At 42.5% G+C, this 18,762-nt stretch overlaps 1 protein-coding gene across 16 annotated transcripts in view; it reads left to right on the plus strand.

The window, feature by feature from the left end:
• The window catches only part of BRIP1 (BRCA1 interacting DNA helicase 1), a 215,458-nt gene that overhangs the window by 76,224 nt on the left and 120,472 nt on the right, over positions 1-18,762 (plus strand). For all 16 annotated transcript variants that reach the window (XR_014541888.1, XR_014541889.1, XR_014541890.1 and 13 more), the window contains exons 15-16: positions 3,167-3,326; positions 5,025-5,146. Coding sequence is in view for 6 of the 16 variants with exons in the window: in XM_083587447.1 (XP_083443573.1) it covers positions 3,167-3,326; positions 5,025-5,146 (282 nt within the window). In the remaining 10 variants the exon portion in view is untranslated. The remainder of the gene's footprint in view (positions 1-3,166; positions 3,327-5,024; positions 5,147-18,762) is intronic.

The raw sequence follows: 18,762 nt of genomic DNA on the forward strand, positions 1-18,762 counted from the left end.
GGGCCAGAAGTGGCTTTGATTGCAGACCCTCTAGGGGGTGAAAAGTGAAAGATGCTCATTGCATTTCTCAGTCATCCGCAAACTGGGAAATAATAATGGCTTTTCAAGATTTTTTAGGGTTTTTCCCTCAAGGCAAAGCTTTTCTAGTGCTGGTTTTGCCAACAGTGAACAGGAATCTATGACTTCCATTTTAAAAGGCAAAGAACCTGCTCATTCAGCAGGCGAATGTCTGAGTGCGTCAGAAGTAGGTAGGTTTCAAACAAGTAACATGGCTGTGTTTGCCCTATACTCTTACATCAGTCAAGCTGTTTGTCTCTTTTGACATGCCCCCCCCTTCAAGTAGACTTTCCCCTCAAACCATCATTCTTTCCTGGCTAGGGATTGTAGGCAACCCAAGTTCTACTCAGAGTAGACACATGGAAATTAATGAACCTAAGTTAGTTGTGGTCATTAATTTCAATGGGTTCCCTCTGAGTATTACTTTTGATACAACCATAAGTTAATCCAAGCAATCAGCTTAACTAATTCACAGCCCATTGCAATGCAAGTCTGCTCAGAGTTGAGTCCCTCTGTGGTCAAGAGGCAAATGTACAGAGCATGGCAGCCTTGGTATCCTCTACACCTAACAAGAAGCTCAGGGGGCAACACTTGGCTCTTAGAGATTCAGTGCTTCGTGTCCCACCACCTGAGATATAGTTGGTGAGCACGGGGGGCAACACGTCTTTTGTGGTGGCTTCCACACTATAGTACTCTGCCAAATGCCTTAGTTTAAAACGTGTCTGTTGGGTATGAATTTTAATTACCACTCCACGTTGAATAAGTCGACATCTGTTTTATGCCCTGTGTGGTCTTGTGTTAAATTTGTTTTATTTATTTATTATAAGATTCCCTACTTGCCTTTCCCCATAAGATCCCAGGGTTACAACGATACAGTGGTACCTCAGGTTACATACGCTTCAAGTTACACACTCCACTAAGCCAGAAATAGGGCTTCAGGTTAAGAACTTTGCTTCAGGATAAGAACAGAAATTGTGCTCCAGCGGCGCAGCGACAGCAGGAGGCCCCATTAGCTAAAGTGGTGCTTCAGGTTAAGAACAGTTTCAGGTTAAGTACGGACCTCCAGAACGAATTAAGTACTTAACCCGAGGTACCACTGTATGGGCATTTTTAAACCAGGTTAAGTAATTTAAATAAGAAGCCAATACAATTTGAATGTATTGCTTTTATAGAGAGAGAGAAGGGTTGCTGGATAACAGCTCACTGCCACTGTCTCCCAGATAAATGCACCTGGTGCCACCAGCAGCTGCAATGAGCGCCACATGGGAGTTACCATATTGGTGCAGGATTAAAATGTGGGCCCCACAGTCACACTTGCTGGCCTGACGGGAGTGACTGACTTCATCTGGGGCTTGTGAAGGCAAGCAGGTTCATTCTAGAAAAGAGCAGGGAGGTGGTAAAAGGAGCAAATGGGCTGGTTATTAGTTCTCTGTTACTTCTGCGTTCAAGTTTTTGAAATTCAATATTACTGTTTTTATCTTGCCCTCTTTGGACATCTTCATTTTGAATACAAATGTTTTACACACATCCTTCCCCCTTTCATTCCACTTGCCACTTCAGAGTGCAAGGCGTATGACCCCTTTACTTCTTCTTTAATAAGCATTAAAGGGAACATGTGTTCATGGATAGCTGTGGGTCCTGCCTAGATTTGCTGAACCAGGCTGTTAGGTCCAAGTGAACTTTGGCACTTAAAGGGTTCTCGAGAGTTCAGCCTGAGGTTGCTGGATAGGAAATAAGGTTAAGAGATAAGGGATGCTGCGGGTGTCTGCTCTGGGAATTCCTGCAGATTCCACAGGGAGCAGTTTTGCACTGCTTGAGGCAAAACTCTTAGAAGAAGTGAGTGAAACTACAGGGCAAGAAGTCAGGCACGGCTCAAGAATGAATAGAGTGAGCATAATAGCTATTGTAATTCAACAGATTTGTGTATGTGTGGACGAGTATATTGGTGTGCATGCAAAATAACTGCCACTCAGTAGCGACAGAAGACAATTGTATTTACTGTTTGTACAGTTTAGATATTTTGATGGGCCCAAGCAGGAATAGATAATAGAACAAATAAAACACGGGTCTTCTTTATGGATGCTTGCTGTCCCACATACTGGACAGCACATGCTTTGTATACAAAAGGCTCCAGGTTCCATCCTTGGCAACTCCAGGGAGGAGAGATCCCTGTCTGAATCTCACTGCCAGTCAGTGGAGACCAGCCTTTGCCAGCCTGGTGCCTTCCAGGTGTTTTGGACTGCAACTTCCATAAGTCCCACCTGTTATAAGTGCCATGGGGGAATGATGCTGAGCTAGGATATGGGGAAGTGGGGGAACCAAAGTCAGGGAACTCTCCTATCTTTCAGCCTAATGTAACTGATGCGATTGTTTAAATGATAAAATTGGATACCAACCCCCTCCCCTTTGTGGAATATTTTCTGAATAAATATCCAGGTTGTCTCACCACCTCAGGCCAGACCTGGAACAACCCAGGAGCTGTACTGCAAGGACATCAGAAGTCCCTTTACAGGGTGGTGAAAAATGGGAATATATTTTCAGTTTGTTTTGTTTATTTGACAGATTGTATATCCCTCTTTATCATAAAAACCTCTTAAGTGCTTTATGTAAAGTATGAAATATACTTTGAAATTATTACAAATATAGGATATACATTGAAATACATACAGAGTCAGAAATTAATAATCTATTGACCAATTTTTCCAAATAGAAATAAAATAAGCAGTGAAAAATATAAATATAAAATAGAATACATATTAAAAGAGACGTCATTGTTACAAATATGTGAAGTCTTGCCTATTTTTTAAAAAATGATTGATTCTCCCTGCCCCCGGTAACTTCTGTATGTCTTTGCGATGATAATTGTGCCATATGACTGTGTGTCCATACATACTTTCTGCTTAGAGAACTCTGCTGTTTCAAAATCCCAAAGCTGTTAAGTTTCATTTTCTTTCAGTGGGCTGCTTAAACCAGTTTGCAAGAGAGAGAGACAGAAAGAAACGTATATGAAATGAATTTATAGTTCTTTTCTGTGTACATCGTATTTTACCCATGTGCATATATGGTAGGCATAGTTCTTATACTTTCATTTTTGGGGTCATCTGTTCAGATGTTAGATAAACTGAAAGATCGCTGGCTGCACACTGGCTTATGGGAAAAGCTTGAACTGATTAAGACAGTCATCGTGGAACCTAAAGGAGGCAACAAAGCTGACTTTGACGAGCTGCTGCAAGTATACTACGATGCCATAAAATTTAAAGAAGGAAAAGGTAAGTGGCCCAAGTCAAAAATGTAGAAGCTTGAAAACTTGTCTGCTGAGGCTGGAGCAAGACTGTAGGGTGCACGACCAGCTGCCGCTAAAGCTGCCAGCCCTGTGTCAAGTTCCACCATCTCAACATCTCGTGCAAATTACCCTGTCTCCTGACCTCACAATGTTGTGGGTTTCTTTGTCCTTTCTCGATAACATTGTCTGCCTCCGCAGGCGGTAATTTCATAATGTAGTAAGGTCAAGGGACACAGGTAAGTTGTGCTGCATGCTATATGGCAGGTGGCAGAAACTAGACCCATGGCTTCTGTTTTCAGCAGCAGCCTTGTGTTCTTTGCTATGTGTAGGTCTGCCTTTGTTGCTGTGTATTGGGAGAGAAGAGGAGCCGAAAGGTTGGGCCAGTGTTACCGCAGGAAATGACAAAAAGCCAGTTAGTAGGTTCAAAAGCTCTTTTTTCATTAAATGTACCAGGTCACAAAGAACTTTGAACAGCAGCACTGTTCATCAGGGATAAAGTAGAAATTTGAAAAGAAACTATTACAACAACAACAACAACAATAATATTTGTTGAAAAATAATTCAGGACATTGTGCACATTTCATGTAAGTGATGAAAAAATACATGAATTGGCCAAGAAAGGTATTGGAAATACTCCGAGGTTGATGGATTCTCACTAAATCCTCGCTTAGGCATAAACTCTTATAGCGAGAGAGAGTGTTCTGCAGTAGCCCAAAGACTTAACATGTATAGGGTGCTGTTGATCCTTGCCTGTGCACAAAGGCGATGATGCCCTGGGTCAGCTTGCTGTCTGGCTTTTGCTATATGCTGGAGAACCGGTTTTTAACCTGGCCCTTGACACCTGAGAGATATAGGGTTGTAGGACCCATCCAATTATTTTAATTTATTTAAATACTGTATTTTTACATTGCCTTAACCCACCACAACCTGGGGTCTTATGGTTAAAAGTGGGTAAGAATTCTGACAAATAAATGGATAACGAGGAAGAAGACTGATGGTGTCCACATTGCGGCACTTGCTTTCATTGGCAAGAGCCAACTTCATCAGGTGTACAGGGGAACAGCAGGAAGTAGTCTTCCCAAGTACAAGTCACTTAGCCTAAATTACGCCTTTTCATATAATTTCAGTTTTTCACGATTCAAAATAAACATTTTGAAACTCATTGATATCCAGTGACTTCCCTACTTTTATTTCCATGGTTCATTTTACACATCTTCCATTCCTGCATATTTTACTATGACCATTCAAGTCAGTTTTCCATTTTTACACCATTCAAACATTAATTAGCCGCCCAGAGTGGCTGGGGAAACCCAGCCTGATGGGCAGGGTATGTATGTATGTATGTATGTATGTATGTATGTATGTATAAATAAATAAATAAATAAATAAATAAATAAATAAATAAAATTTATTATTATTAATTGCACTGTTGAATTTATCTTAATGCTGCCAGCATTTTCAGTTGTGTACAATTATTTTCCATCTATTCAATAAATGTTTTCCACTCTTCTTTAAATATATGTTCTTGTTGCTTTCTTACTCCATGTGTTAAACAAATTCTGCATATTCTAATATCTTACGTTGCCAATCCTCTTTGTCTGGGACCTCGCTCATTTTCCATCGCTTAGCCAAAATTATGAGTGATATGATCCATAACTTAAGTTCTTTATCATTCTCATTTAAGATGGGGCACTTCTTATTGCTGTCTGCAGAGGCAAAGTCAGTGAAGGGTTGGATTTCTCTGATGACAATGCCCGTGCTGTTGTAACCATAGGAATTCCGTTTCCAAACGTGAAGGACCTTCAGGTAGGAAACTTGACACTGTCAAAATCACGTAAGTGGCGTCATGTCCAGTTTTAGTATTTTATTACCCACCTGTGTATAACTGCACACTTGGCCTCTTTCCAAAAGATTGTGTTTTTATGTACTCATTTGGTTTAGAATCTTGGTTGACCTTCATCTGAATGTGTCCTGCTGTTAGAGCTCTGCTGTCACCTGCTAGCTGTAACAAAGTGCTTGTTGCTTGAAGGCCTGCAAAAAATAAATAAAGGCCTGGCTCAAGGGTGAGGGCACTTGTGGCATCCATATATTGTTGGACTCCTCTACCATCAGCCCCAGCCAGTGAGGCCAAAGGTCAAGGGTGTTGGGAATTGTAGCTCTAGACCATTCAGTACAGAGGCTTCCAATTTATTGCGTGCTTTTCATGGTGATTGATGTCGCACACCCCTTTCTTTGCTATAATAAGTTCCACGCTCAGATTCAGGAGGCTTCTTGCTCAGCTTTCTGACAAGTACTAACAAAAGAAAACCTTTAAGAACGCCCTCCCATCAGATGTCAAAGAAATAAACAACTATATGACATTTAGAAGACGTCTGAAGGCAGCCCTGTTTAGGGAAGTTTGTAATGACTGGTGTTTTAATGTATTTTTAACCTTCTGTTGGAAGCCGCCCAGAGTGGCTGGGGAAACCCAGCCAGATGGGCGGGGTAGAAATAAATTATTATTATTATTATTATTATTATTATTATTATTATTATTATGTGCTTACCTAGCTGTTTGCTATTATTGGGTCCAGTGACATGCTTGCCTAGTTGCTAGTATTATTATTATTACTATTATTATTGCTGCTGCTGCTGCTGCTGTTGCATTTATTTCCCACTTTTCTCTAAGCTCAGGTTCTTCCTCCTTTCCATTTTATGTTCACAACAACCTTGTGAGGTAGGTTAAGCGACAAGATAGTGGCTCACCCAAGCTCACTAAATAAGCTTAATGACTGAGTGGGGTCCTCTTCCAAGATTCTTAACCACTACACCACAGTGGCCTGAAGTCATAACCAGACAGAGGAATTTCATTGCTACCATATTGGCCCTATCCAGACATGTATTTTAATCTGTAATTTTTCCCTAGAGTGTATACGTTTATATTGATTCTGTTCATTTTAGGGGTTTATCAGCTTGTTTTTAATGTTGCTCTTTATTGACAATTGTAATGTATATTTTGTTAGTCATACCTCATGTTGCGTCCACTTCAGGTTGCGTGTTTTCGTCTTGCGTTCCGCGGCAACCCGGAAATACTGAAATGGGTTACTTCCGGGATTCAGCGCTCATGCATGCTCAGAAGCGCTAAATCACGTTTTGCGCATGCGCAGAAGTGCCAAATCGCACCGTGTGCCTGCGCAGATGTGGCGCTTTGAGTTGCGGGCTTATCACATTACGGACGGGCCTCTGGAATGGATCCCGTCCGTAACACGAGGTACCACTGTATTTGTCAACCCATTTAATCAAAGTTAAGTCATTTACAAATTTTGCTAAATAAATTAAATATCTTAAGTTAGGCGGCAAGAGCTATTACCAGGGTGGTTATACATGCTAGAAATGTTGCCGTTTCCCCTAGATTGTGTAAAGTTAGGTATTGCTAAACAAGGTTTGGCAAAAAAAAAAAAGCCACTTCATTTGGAAACATTGCTCAGTTTTGACCAAAGTTTGCACAAAACCTGAATTGTATTAAGAATGATAATATATAACTAAGTGGAAACAGAAGACAATGGAAGATCACTACCACACTCTCATTTGAGCTTCTGGAATGATTTATTGAACTGAGCCAATACAGACATTTGGGACATTAACTTCTATTCTTGTAGGAGGTTGTGATGACCAATATGTTGTGTGTTCTTTGTTGCTTGTGTAGTTCTGTTTACCTAAAAAGGAATAATTTTTTTTTAAAAAAAGGAATGGCAATATGTATATACAGTGAGAAATCTCAGGACACCTTGAGACATCTCCAGGAAGAAGTATTGCAATTTGGGTCAGGTTGACCCCCTTTGTGATCTGAGTGCTGGGAGGGGCATGCGATGATAGCCTTACATCAGCAAGTCAATTCACAAAACCAATTATGGTGGTTTGTCCCCAGAAGAAGAAGAAAACCATCAAGATCTCTCTTAACTTCATCCAGTAGGTGTTATTGAGGAGCACCACATTTATTCCCCACTCCCTCTGGCATTCTGTGCTGAGTTTCGCCCCTGGTCAGCTTGGCCCTTGGCTGCAAAGGTGTTTTGAGCATTCATCTGCCAGCTGTCTTTGGGGCCATGTCAACATAGCAGTGTAAGCCAGCAGCCTTTTCTTGTGTCTAGAGTGAAAGCAATGCTCTCTCTATTGAATTCCTGCCACTTGCAACTGAAGTAATTGAAGTCTTTCCTGAGACTGGGGCTGAGGGTGAGCAACGGGGAAGATTAAGTACTTCTGAAGAAGAGGGACTTGACTTGACTGGGGAAACTCTCTGACATAAAGCGGCCAGAGGCCATCTACCATTACTGCACATCTGCTGATGCACTTTGTAATAGAAAAACACACTGGCATGCAGAAGAGCTGGTCTGTGGTCCTTTGTTTATTATGATGATGAAAGATTTCTTAGTTTACAAAAACGTGTGCATTGTCTCTTTTTTCAAGTTTTCTACAGTTTCATTTGTTGTCAGACGTTAGTGTTAAATGCAATATTAGTTTGGGAAGAAAAGAGGGGGAGGGGGATGGTGGGGTGGTAATGCTTCTATTCTTTTAAAATAAATTTAACAAAATTAAAAAATTGTTCAGTAGCACCTTAGAGACCAACTAAGTTTGTTCTGGGTATAAGCTTTCGTGTGGGGTTTTGTATGGGTTCTCTTACAATTTGCTTGTTGTATTTCCTGGGTGGTGAGAGAGGTTGAGGGTGGCCTGGGGTGTGGTTGGTTGTCTTAGGTTGGCTGTAGTGAGATTTGTTTATGTTTGTGAGTGTATGGGGGTGGATTTTTGGATCAGGTTAGCCAGATTGATTTGTATGCTGTCAGCAGATTCTTGTTGTTGTCTTGTTGGGCTATGTATGTGATAAAGGGGAACCATACTGGGCTGAAGGCGTCTTCTACTTGTCCCCGTGTCAGTTTCAGTTTGTTGGTTAGTTTTTCTAGTAAGACTGTTTCCCATACTATTTGATACCATTGGTTCATGATTACTCCTGATAGGTATCTCCAGTGTCTGGCTATGATTCTTTTGCCTGCTGAGAATAGGTGGGTTATGAGCTCTTTAAAATGTGAGTGGGCAATATTATCTTGGAAGATGTTCAGTAGGGCCAGTTCTGGGGTGACTTCTAATACTTGCTTAGTTATTTTGCATATTTCTTGTATGACTGATGTTCCAGAAGAGTTGGATTTGGGGACATTCCCACCACATGTGGAGGTATGTGCCTGTGGAGGTAAAGCCTCTCCATCATTTTGGCGAGGCTCCTGGGCATATCAGCACTAGTTTCCGTGGTGTTAGGTACCATCTGTAAGTGAGTTTCAGGGTGAGAAATTCCTGGTATAAACCACAGAGCTCTCTCTTAAATAACTGTATCGGGAGCCTCTTTATGTGCCTTTATCATTTTAACTTTGTGATTGGAAGGTAATTAGAACATACTCTTGAATCTCATATTTACACATCCCACCAATAACCCTATTAAGACTTGTGCAAAATCACAGGACTTGAATGTGTGTCAGATCTTATTATTCATTTTGATTATTTTTAAAATTGTCAGCTGTTTAACTTAAATGTTGTTTTAATGAATTGATTTTCGTAATGGTGACACCTTTTGCATTCTTCTCTTGGTTATATTTGAGGAGAATCAACCAATCTCTGTCCCCCCTGCTCCAGATATAGGGAGATTTTCTGCTGCAGAATTCGAGAGTTGCTATATTAGTCCTTAATGAAAGAGAAGCAGGGAGTTTGAAAAGCGGAGCCTTTGCACTTGCTTGTATATTATGAGAGTGAAAAATAATCACTGTAATCTTCAGAAGCTGGCTGTTACAGCAAAAATAAAGAGAGCGCTGTTAAGAGTCCAGCACAAAGCTCTGGTACTCTCAGTGGGGAGGGCTTTGGAGAAGCAGGAAAATGCATTTCTGAGCCAAAAAAACGACTTCTTTGGCTGTGACCAGATTTCCTCTGCCCACCTCTGGGACTTCAATGTTGAGGTAGGAAAATGTGATTTTTGGAGCCAAGTGTGGCTTGGTGAGCCTGACTTGTAATTTACTACTCTTTCCTCGGGGACCTAAAAATAAGGAAAGTCTCCGTGAAATGTTGATAATGGGCAGCTCTGAAGTACAGACCTCAGGCTAGTGTTCCCAAAGAGGATTTCTTCACTTCCACCTTTCCTAGATGACTCTTAAGAGACCATAATTCAGTAAGAGCCACTTTCAGTAGGAACGTTGCGTATGAGGCACTGGGTGTAGAAATAAACAAGTGAGGGTTTTTTATTTGTGTGTGTGTATAAACTTAGAGATTCTTGGCTTCCTTTCAATTGATAAAAATATAGCTGTGATGTGGTTTACACATTCATACGTGTTTGTATCTATCTTGAAGTAAAGGCCACTGTGGTTCGAATGTTAACTTAGGAAGGTACCTAACAGCATAATTTGTGAACCATGATGGAGTACATCAATTCAGTTACACATTTCAGTGCTTCAGGATTGTGTTAATGAGGCGAAATATTTTTCAAGTTCACGACCCTGGCTTCTTCACTGCCCTGATGAGGAATCAATTGAATCGAGGTGGCTAATGCTTCTCACTGACAGAGGACGACTTTCGATTACCCATCAGGAATACCTATGTACCCGTGCCTGCCCTACTGCAGCTAGCAGAGAGAAAAGACCTCTTTTGTCATAGCCCCATCTGCACTAGACATTATGCCCTCTGAAATGAAGTGCATATTGGCTGTTTGCTAAAACGCAATAAACTGACTGACTGACATTACAGCCATGAAGTTGTCTTGGTGGCTTTGGGCCAGTCGCTGTCTCTCAGCCTAACCTACCTCACAGGGTTGTTGTGGGGAATAAAATGAATTTGGAGCGGTGGATGGGAAACCCATGTGTGCTGCCTTAGGGTTTCTGGAGGAAAAGCAGGATATAGGTCTAGTAAAAGAACATCTTTCATGACCTTGTATAAATATTTTGCCCTTATAATTGCTGTGAAACGCTGCCCTCTCAAAATGGGAATCGCGCAGTAATGCCACTGTATCATTCAAAGTTACAGTGCAGAAATATTTTAAAGGAAATTGCCAGTTAAGGGTGCTGGAGGCTACCTGTAGTTTTATACAGCCTTGTAAAGTGCCTTTGCCAGATGGCAGTAAAACCCGTAACACTGAAGTTCAGATTAAGGGCTTGGGGTTGGCAGACCACTACTGGAGTGACATTTAATCTCCGTACCTTGGCACAAGTTTCAGAAAAGCTTTCGCATAAATATACCCTTCAGTGAAACCTTCTGACAAAGAGACAAACTTTTTCCTTTATACCTTCAGTAGTTTACTTTTCTGATCCAAGCAGGAGGCGGGAGGGGGGAATATTCCAAAGTGATTTTCTTGTGTTTAGCTTGTCCTTAGCAAGTAGCGCTGACCTTTAAGTTTTTACTTTACTGTCAAAGTATGTCGAAGGCTTTAAAAGTGAAGCTATCACCTTGGGGAATTGTAAGGATGACTGACACTTACCACTTCACCTTAGACGCAGTGGCACTGAGCGTATGCAGCCGCGTTGTACCTCAAGGGAAGCTGTTTGATTTTTTCTTCACTTCTGCTTCACTGGAAATGGATTGGATTTTCTCTTCAGAGGAGAGTTTTCGTTGCATTAGATTTTAATCAAGTCACTTGCTCGCAGTCTCTCAAAGCCTGCACAACTGTGATGAGTAGATGGGGCCCGGGGTGAATGTGCTACATGATTTGTCAAAGCCGTAGAACTTCAAGATCTCAGAGAGGCCGTGTGCCGTAGTTTGACAACACTAGAAAGTGTTTCCCTGGTTGCAATGTTATATAAGCCTCCCCTCTTTTCTTTGTCACTGGGATTAAGGACGCAAAGGGGAAAGAGCCAAGTCCAAGCTGTATTGTGTATCACAAAGAGAAAGCACCAATGTGGGGTAGTGGCTGGAGCGATTGTCTAGTAAGGACAGCCAACATGGTGCCCTCCAAATGTTGCTGGACTAAAAACCCCATTATCCCTGGCTTCTGGCCATGCAGGCTGTGGCTGATGTAAGATGGAAACTAGCAACATCTGTAGAGCACCACATTAGTTACCCATGCTCTAGAGTTTGGCACCCCCAAATTCGGCCCTCCAGATGTTATGGGACTACAATTCCCATCATCCCTGACCACTGGTCCTGTTAGCTAGGGATGATGGGAGTTGTAGTCCCAAAACATCTGGAGGGCTGAGTTTGGGGGTGCCTGCTCTAGAGAGACCCGGGTTCAAATTCCCAAATAGTCCAAGATCACCCAGTGAGTTTTATGACTGAGAATTTGAACCTGGAACTCTTTAGTCCATGGGTAGCCAACTTGGTGCTCTCCAGATGTTGGATTCCATCTCCCATCAACCCCAGCCACCATGGTCAATGGTCAGGAATGATAGGAGCTGTATCTCAACAAAATCTGGATGGAAGGAATCCAAATGATTGGCTCATATATCTTAATTGATGGGCAGACTCATATTTACTTATTTAAGTTGCTTGCATACCATACCACCCTTCTTACAAGTATACTCCAAGGTGGTTCAGAATAAAAAATTAAAATATGCAATTATAGGTATGGGAGAAGGCAGCTAAGAGCACCCCCAAAGTACATATTAAATTCAGTTGAGAGATCAGGAGTGGACTGCAAAATCATGTCTTTCCTACCCCTTCCATTTGCCTCTTGCCTCTACCATGGGATTTGTTCTTGCCTGCCTTAAGCAGAGTGAAGTCAGTCAATCAGTCATGGTTAACATGGTTCCTCCTTAACCAGGGTTTGTGCTGAACAGCTTCAGCTCTTGTTTATGCAAGAGTGATACAGATATCGTGGTATGTGTGAAAGGGCCCTTATGACCTAAATGCAAACATTTAGCTTTCATTTGTGAGACTGGTCTTTTTTTATGTCTGCTTCGGCATCTTGCTGTTGCAATAGTTCCAAGATAGCAGCCTCCCCTTCGTATTTTAGCCCCAGAAGACTAATAGAGACTTGAATGTTCAAATCTTAGCTTTTAGTGACTCCACCGAGGAGCCTGGATCTTTTGAAGTGTGCTCTTGTGACCGCCCAAGTCTTTATACATGCACTATTTAGTCTTAATTCTCACAGATGTTACCCCTCCGTTTGAAGGTGGTGGGGATGTTAAAAGCTGCAGTGTTTAATGCTGCTCCCACTTGAAAAGATTTTTATTTATAAAAAGACCGGGGGGGGGTGATGTTTCACTTCTCACACTAGCTGGCTTTTATGGCTGCTTGGCAGTCACTAGGCCAAGGGTGGGGGGGGGGGGACAACTAGGTGGCAAGCTGCATTGTGAAGGAGCATAATCATTGCTATTTCAGGTGGAAGCAAAGCTCTTCTGACATGTGAAATCTTAAGCAGTTATTTCTCATGTCGTTTTCGTACAGGAATGGGATGTGTCTCCCGCTTTCCCTCCCTCTCTCTGCCATTGTCAGATGTTGAACATTATAATCTGAAAACATTAAGACTGGGTGCCAGCCAACCCCCCTCTCCACCCTCCCGCCGAACATCAGAATGTGAAAATGTTGGGACTGTGGTAGCAAATACTAGATGACAATGGCACAAAGTTTCTGCCTCTGCTCTGTTCAAGATGGCTGTGAAATGGCCGTCTTTGTGACTGGTGTAAAAGGGGGCGTGGCTCTTCTGCTTTCTTGAATGATGTTGTCATTGGATCTCAGGGCCGTGACTTTTGAACTTCCTGCATTCTGGGAAACTTTTCCACATGGGCTTCTCTCTTAAGGAGAACCCAGTGCATCTGCCATGCAGTACTTTGCAATATTGCAAAGGGTTCTTAGGTTATCGCCCAAAGCAGTGGTAGCCAGTATCTGGCCCCACAATATTGCTGGAGTGCAACTGGCATCCTCCCTGACCATTGGCCGTGCTGGCCTGGAGTTGATGGGACTTGTAGCCCAACAACATTTGAAGGGCACCACGTTGCTCTTGATCCCTCATCTTGGATGCACACTGTGGGGCTTCACTATCACTCAGCATGTACATTTCCAAGGTTCCCCTTAGTTTGGGCACAGGAAGGAAAGATTAGTAGCAGTGGGAAAACCTGTATTTCAAGGAAGCTCATGGGGAAAGACCTTAATTCAGCATTAGAGTGCACATGCTTTACATGCAGAAAGTTCCAAGTTTGATCCTTGACATTTCCGATGGTGGGAAGAGACCCTTTCTCTTCTTGAGACCTTGTAGAGGCACTGCCAGTCAGTGGAGACAATACTGGGCTAGATAGATCTAAAGTCTGACCTGGTACAAGGCAGCTTCATGTGTTCCTAAGCTTGTCCACCAGTACTAGTGTTCAGCCATATTATTAGGACCAGGGTCCTTTAAGGACTGCCTTACCCTGTACATCCCAGTAGAGATGTACTGAGATCATCTGGGAAAGCCCTTCAGGCTCCACCCCCTTGTATAGAACTTAAAGGACCAACCCTCTTGCTTGAAGACAGGCGTTCTTCTTCCCTTCCATTGCCTCCCTCTTGGTGTGCTCCCTGCACTTCCAGACTGGTTCTTCAGATTTGAAGGAAGGCTGGCTGTGAGGTCCAGGCTCTGGCCCATGTCTGGGAGAGGGGCATCTATCCTTCACCTTAGAGAGCAAAATATATTGGGCTGCTTGTGGCTGTCCTAAACCACCCGTTCATTTAGTTTGTAAAAGCCTGTTTTAGTTTGTTCTCCCCCAACCAGCACTCCCCATTAATTTTTAGCAAGATATTACACTGTATTAGATTAAAGCTGCTTCTCTTGAAAATTGTGAAAAATTTACCAGATTTTTTAAAAAAACAAACACAGTCTGTTTTCCTTGTATTTAGGATATGCAGTGTACAAAGCCCAAAGCAGCAATTTGTCAGTAAAATTTATATTGCGATAGTTTGCCCTGATAACTGTGTTTACAGTATGCTGATACTGAATGGAAAATGTTTCTTCTGCGAATTCTTCCTGCTCTGGTGTGGGTTTTTGCTTTAAACTGTTTTGGGTTGAAAGGTTCCTGCTTTGGCTACAGATAAAACCTTTCTGCATGAGTGTCTGGTGGACAATGTGTTTATTTTTACTGAGGCAAAGTTTTCTTAATGGTTTGAATCCCTACGTTTTAACAGGTTTAGCCCTTATATTTATTTAATGGGCTGAACTCCCGCTTCTAAAAGGCTTTATCACTCAGGAATAAAGCAGTGCCATGCCGAACTTAACATTTTGTTTATGTGAGGATATTTTAATCTCTTTAGAGCTTCCAGTGTCACATGCTCTGAGAATCGTATCAGCTTTATGTCGAAGCTGCTTGTTGAACTAAGCTGATGTTTCCAAAAAATTTTGATATCATTTTTTTGGTGGGGGTGGGGGGGTTAAAGTTGGAAGCATGCTTGACTCCTACATTCAGAATGCCCTTGCTTCCTTCCTGTCTAATATTGATCAGCTCCTAGAATAAAAGGCAGGCAAGCTCCTTGCAAAGGCAAGATAGCCCAGTGATTATTGCCCCATGGCTTCCCTCCCTCCTTACTGCCCTGTCACCCTTGGATGTGGTAGAGCAGCTGCTTTGCACGTATAAAGTCCCCGGTTCAATCTCCAGCACATCTACATAGGGCTGGGAATATCCCCTGCTTGAAACCCTGGAGAGTCACTGCCAGCCAGTGTAGACAGTACTGAGCTATGTGGACCAGCTATCTAATAACTCAGTATAAGGCTTTATGTTACTTTATTTGTTGTGTGCATGCGTCTTAATAGAACTTAAATGTCTGATAGAATAGAAGATGCGTCTGCAGAGCTTTCCACAGTCAAGAAGAAGGGAAAGATTCTTTGAGTGGAATTTGTCTAGGGCCTCATCTGGCACCTTTTTGCTGGCTTGGAGTTGGTGGATAGACAGACTGAGATGTTTAGGCATTTAGATATTTAGGCTTTCCCATCTGAAACATAGAAGGCAGCAGTGTTCTTATCTCCAACCCCTTTGAGGTCAGTTCAGCTGAACTGGGTTGCCGAAGACCACCCAGCAAGCTGTGCTGAACGTTTGTGACCTCCTCCCAACATTGTTGTTCATAATTTTTCTAGCTCATTTAGTATTCCCCGCACCCCAAAAGGCACGATTCAAATTCTTTCCTCCTTTAGCACTGGCACAGACCTCATGGGATAGGCTAAGCTGAGAGATAACGGCTCATCCAAGGCCACCCAAAGAGCTGTGCTGCTAGCCTCCCAAACCTGGAGCCAGTGTGGTGTAGTGGTTAAGAGTGGTGGACTCACAATCTGGTGAACCGGGTTCGCTTTCCCACTCCTCCACATGCAGCTGCTGGGTTCGTGTCTCTGCTCCTCCGCATGCAGCTGCTGGGTGACCTTGGGCTAGTCACACTTCTCTGAAGCCTCACTCACCTCACAGAGTGTTTGTTGTGGGGGAGGAAGGGAAAGGAGATTATTAGCTGCTTCGAGACTCCTTAAGGGGAGTGAAAGGTGGGATATCAAGTCCAAGCTCCTCCCCCTCCTCCTCCTCTTCTTCATCTCTGACTTGATGCTGTGCATACAGGCTTCTCTTGGAGCAGCAGAATTTCAAGTTATAAGAACATACGGATCTGCTGGATCAGGACAATGGACCATTTGGTCTAGTACAGTGGTACCTTGGTTTACAACCATAATGCGTTCCGGAGGTCCCTTTGTAAACCAAAACAGGTTGTAACCCAAAGCGCACTTTCGCCAATGGAGCCTCCAAAAAAATGGGTGGTAATCCAAAAAAAGTTTGCAAACCGGGACACGCACTTCTGGGTTTGATGTGTTTGTAATCCAAACGTATGCAAACCAGACTGTTCGCAAACCAAGGTATCCTGTTCTCACAGTGGCCTGTCAGATACTTGTGGGGAACCTGCAAGTAGGACCCAAGCACAAGAGCACTCTCACCTCTTGCAGTTTCCAGCAAGTGGGATTCAGAAGCACTGTTGCCTCTAACCATGGAAGCAGAGCCGAGCCATTGGTGGACTTACCCGCCATGAATTTTTCTGATCTCAAGTATGCTCTACAACATATGTTCTGTAATGTGTTTTTAATGTTGTACACCACCCTGGGATCTTCTGATAAAGGGTGGTAGGAAAATTGGATTAATAATAATAATAATAATAATAATAATAATAATAATAATAATAATAATTTTATTTATCTCCCGCCCTCCCTAGCCGAAGCCGGGCTCAGGCCGGCTAACAACAACATTATTGTTATTCTGTGATTTTTTTATGACTTAGTGGTCTATAAATATTTTTATAAATGAATTAAAAAACAGGGGTGAAGCCCTCCATTTCAAGTGTGCCCTCCCTCCTGATTCCCCAAATTGATTCTCTCTTCTATCCCTTCCTGTATTTCACCCCCCCCCCTTTCTAAATATCTTCTCCATATTGTGTAATTAACCTTCTGCATGGAGAAAGCACTAAAAAAAAGGGCACTTGAGGAAGGCGATCCAGGCCCTTTAAATCATTCCAAAGCATTTCTTTGCTCATAGATTGGAAGGCAAAAAGTTTTTGTTTACAGCCTGTTCTTTTCTTTCTTGAAAACTCGGCTTGGTGTGGAAATGGTAGGGAAGGGGACGAAATAGAGCAAGAGGAGGGAACATTCTTGGTTAATGTTCAGTTGCAGGGGAGGTCTGTCTAATTAAGCATTAAGGAAACAGTGGTTAACAGGTATAATGCTGTTAGACTCCGGCTAATATGAATGCGACCGTGACCTCCCAGATAGATCAAAGCCTAATCTCTCTGACAGCTACAAGATGACATGGCTTGCCACAGGCCTTCTGCTGCTCCTCGCTGGAGCTCTTTGTCTGCAAAGCATGCCTGATAGCTAGGAGTATATTTTTAAGGATGAACAGGTAGAAGTAAAGGGCTGTCTTTTGACATTTTAACTAATCCCTTCTAGCCTGTGCTTTACTTGCACATTTAGGATATTTGCTAGCAGGAGACGCTGGCTTTTCCACATATGCAGCATGTCATGTTGAATCGGGCGTCACGGTGATGCCTGATAATGCAAACATATACAGTGAAATGGATTCTGATTGCGTTAAAGTGACGTGCGCTGACCTTTTACCTGTTACGTGATTCACAAGGAACACTTTAACCCTTAATGAGCAGACACAAGGGTTTGAATTTATTTTCTGTTATTCTGTTATTAAGCAGTGATACACTGTGTCTCTACACCCCCCTCCAAAAAAAGCTGTCTTGTTATTTAAAATAGCTATACATTTTTTATATCCAGGGGTCAGCAACTAGAAGCCCCAGGGACAAATCTGCCCTCCCACACATTACCTTTTCCAGGAAACTTAGTTGCTGACCAAAGGCAGCCTTTTATTTTCCATCATTTACTTACAGAGGTTCGTGTCCTGCTTAGCTCAAGAAGGGCAGAGCTCTGAAGTAACATGGGGTGGCTAATTTTGCATGGCATTAAGTGCAAAGAAATGTAAGGCACAGACCAGATCTGCCCTGTGAGGCAGAGCCTACTAGACTGTTCTTTTGCATAGGACCCTTTCAGTAACATTAAAAGAGGATTAGACGAATTCATGGAAAAGGCTGTCACTGGCTGCTAGCTCTGTTGGCTATGCTCCAGCTCCACTGTTGGAGGTAGTATGTCTCTGAATGCCAGTTGCTGGAAATCACAAGTAGGGAGAGTGCTGTTTTACTCGGGTCCTGCTTGTGAGCTTCCCACAGATACCTGGTTGGCCACTCTGGGTCACTGGAGTTCACAGGCCTTTGGCCTGATCCAACAAGTTCTACTTTAGTTCCTGGATGTTTCTGTGAGGTTGCAGAAGAGAACTCGGGTCTCAGGCAGCCTTGCTGCACTGATCATCAGAATGGAAGGGGCAGGATATATATATATATATATATATATATATATAGAGAGAGAGAGAGAGAGAGAGAGAGAGAGAGAGGGAGAGGGAGAGAGAGAGAGAGTCTGGAACTGGAAATGGTTTGCAAAAACTACTTGGGGCCTGTTCTATATAAGGCTTGCTCAGCAAACTTTAAATGCAGTAGGGGGAACCTTCAGCCCCCAATCAATAAATTCTGAGTGACGGAGACAAATATTAGATCTGTGAAATCAAACTGGATTTATTTTCTGGCTGCAAAGTTTGAATTTGTAAATTTGACAGGCTGTTTTTTCTAAAAGGGCATAGGCACATAAAATAACATAAAAAGTAAAGAATCCTTACCCAAATTCGAGTTGAAAGTTACCTGTCAGAAGTGGTTAGAAGTCTGCTGTTTTATCTCTTGAAGCGTGTCCTTTCAGTTGTCAGTTTTAAAAGGTTAATATAGAACAAAAGAGCAGTGAAATTAACCTTCCTTTGTGTAGCTTTATGCCTTTCGTTTTTCAAACTAAACCTGTTGTTTAGCTTGAATAGCAGGCCTGGGCTTTTCCATCCTGATCCAAGTGCCTCCCCTGCCTTTGGAAAAGGAGGGCAAGGAGCTTGGCTTGTGGG

This window comes from Podarcis filfolensis (assembly GCF_964270895.1).
Source record: "Podarcis filfolensis genome assembly, chromosome: 15".
NCBI lineage: Eukaryota > Metazoa > Chordata > Lepidosauria > Squamata > Lacertidae > Podarcis > Podarcis filfolensis.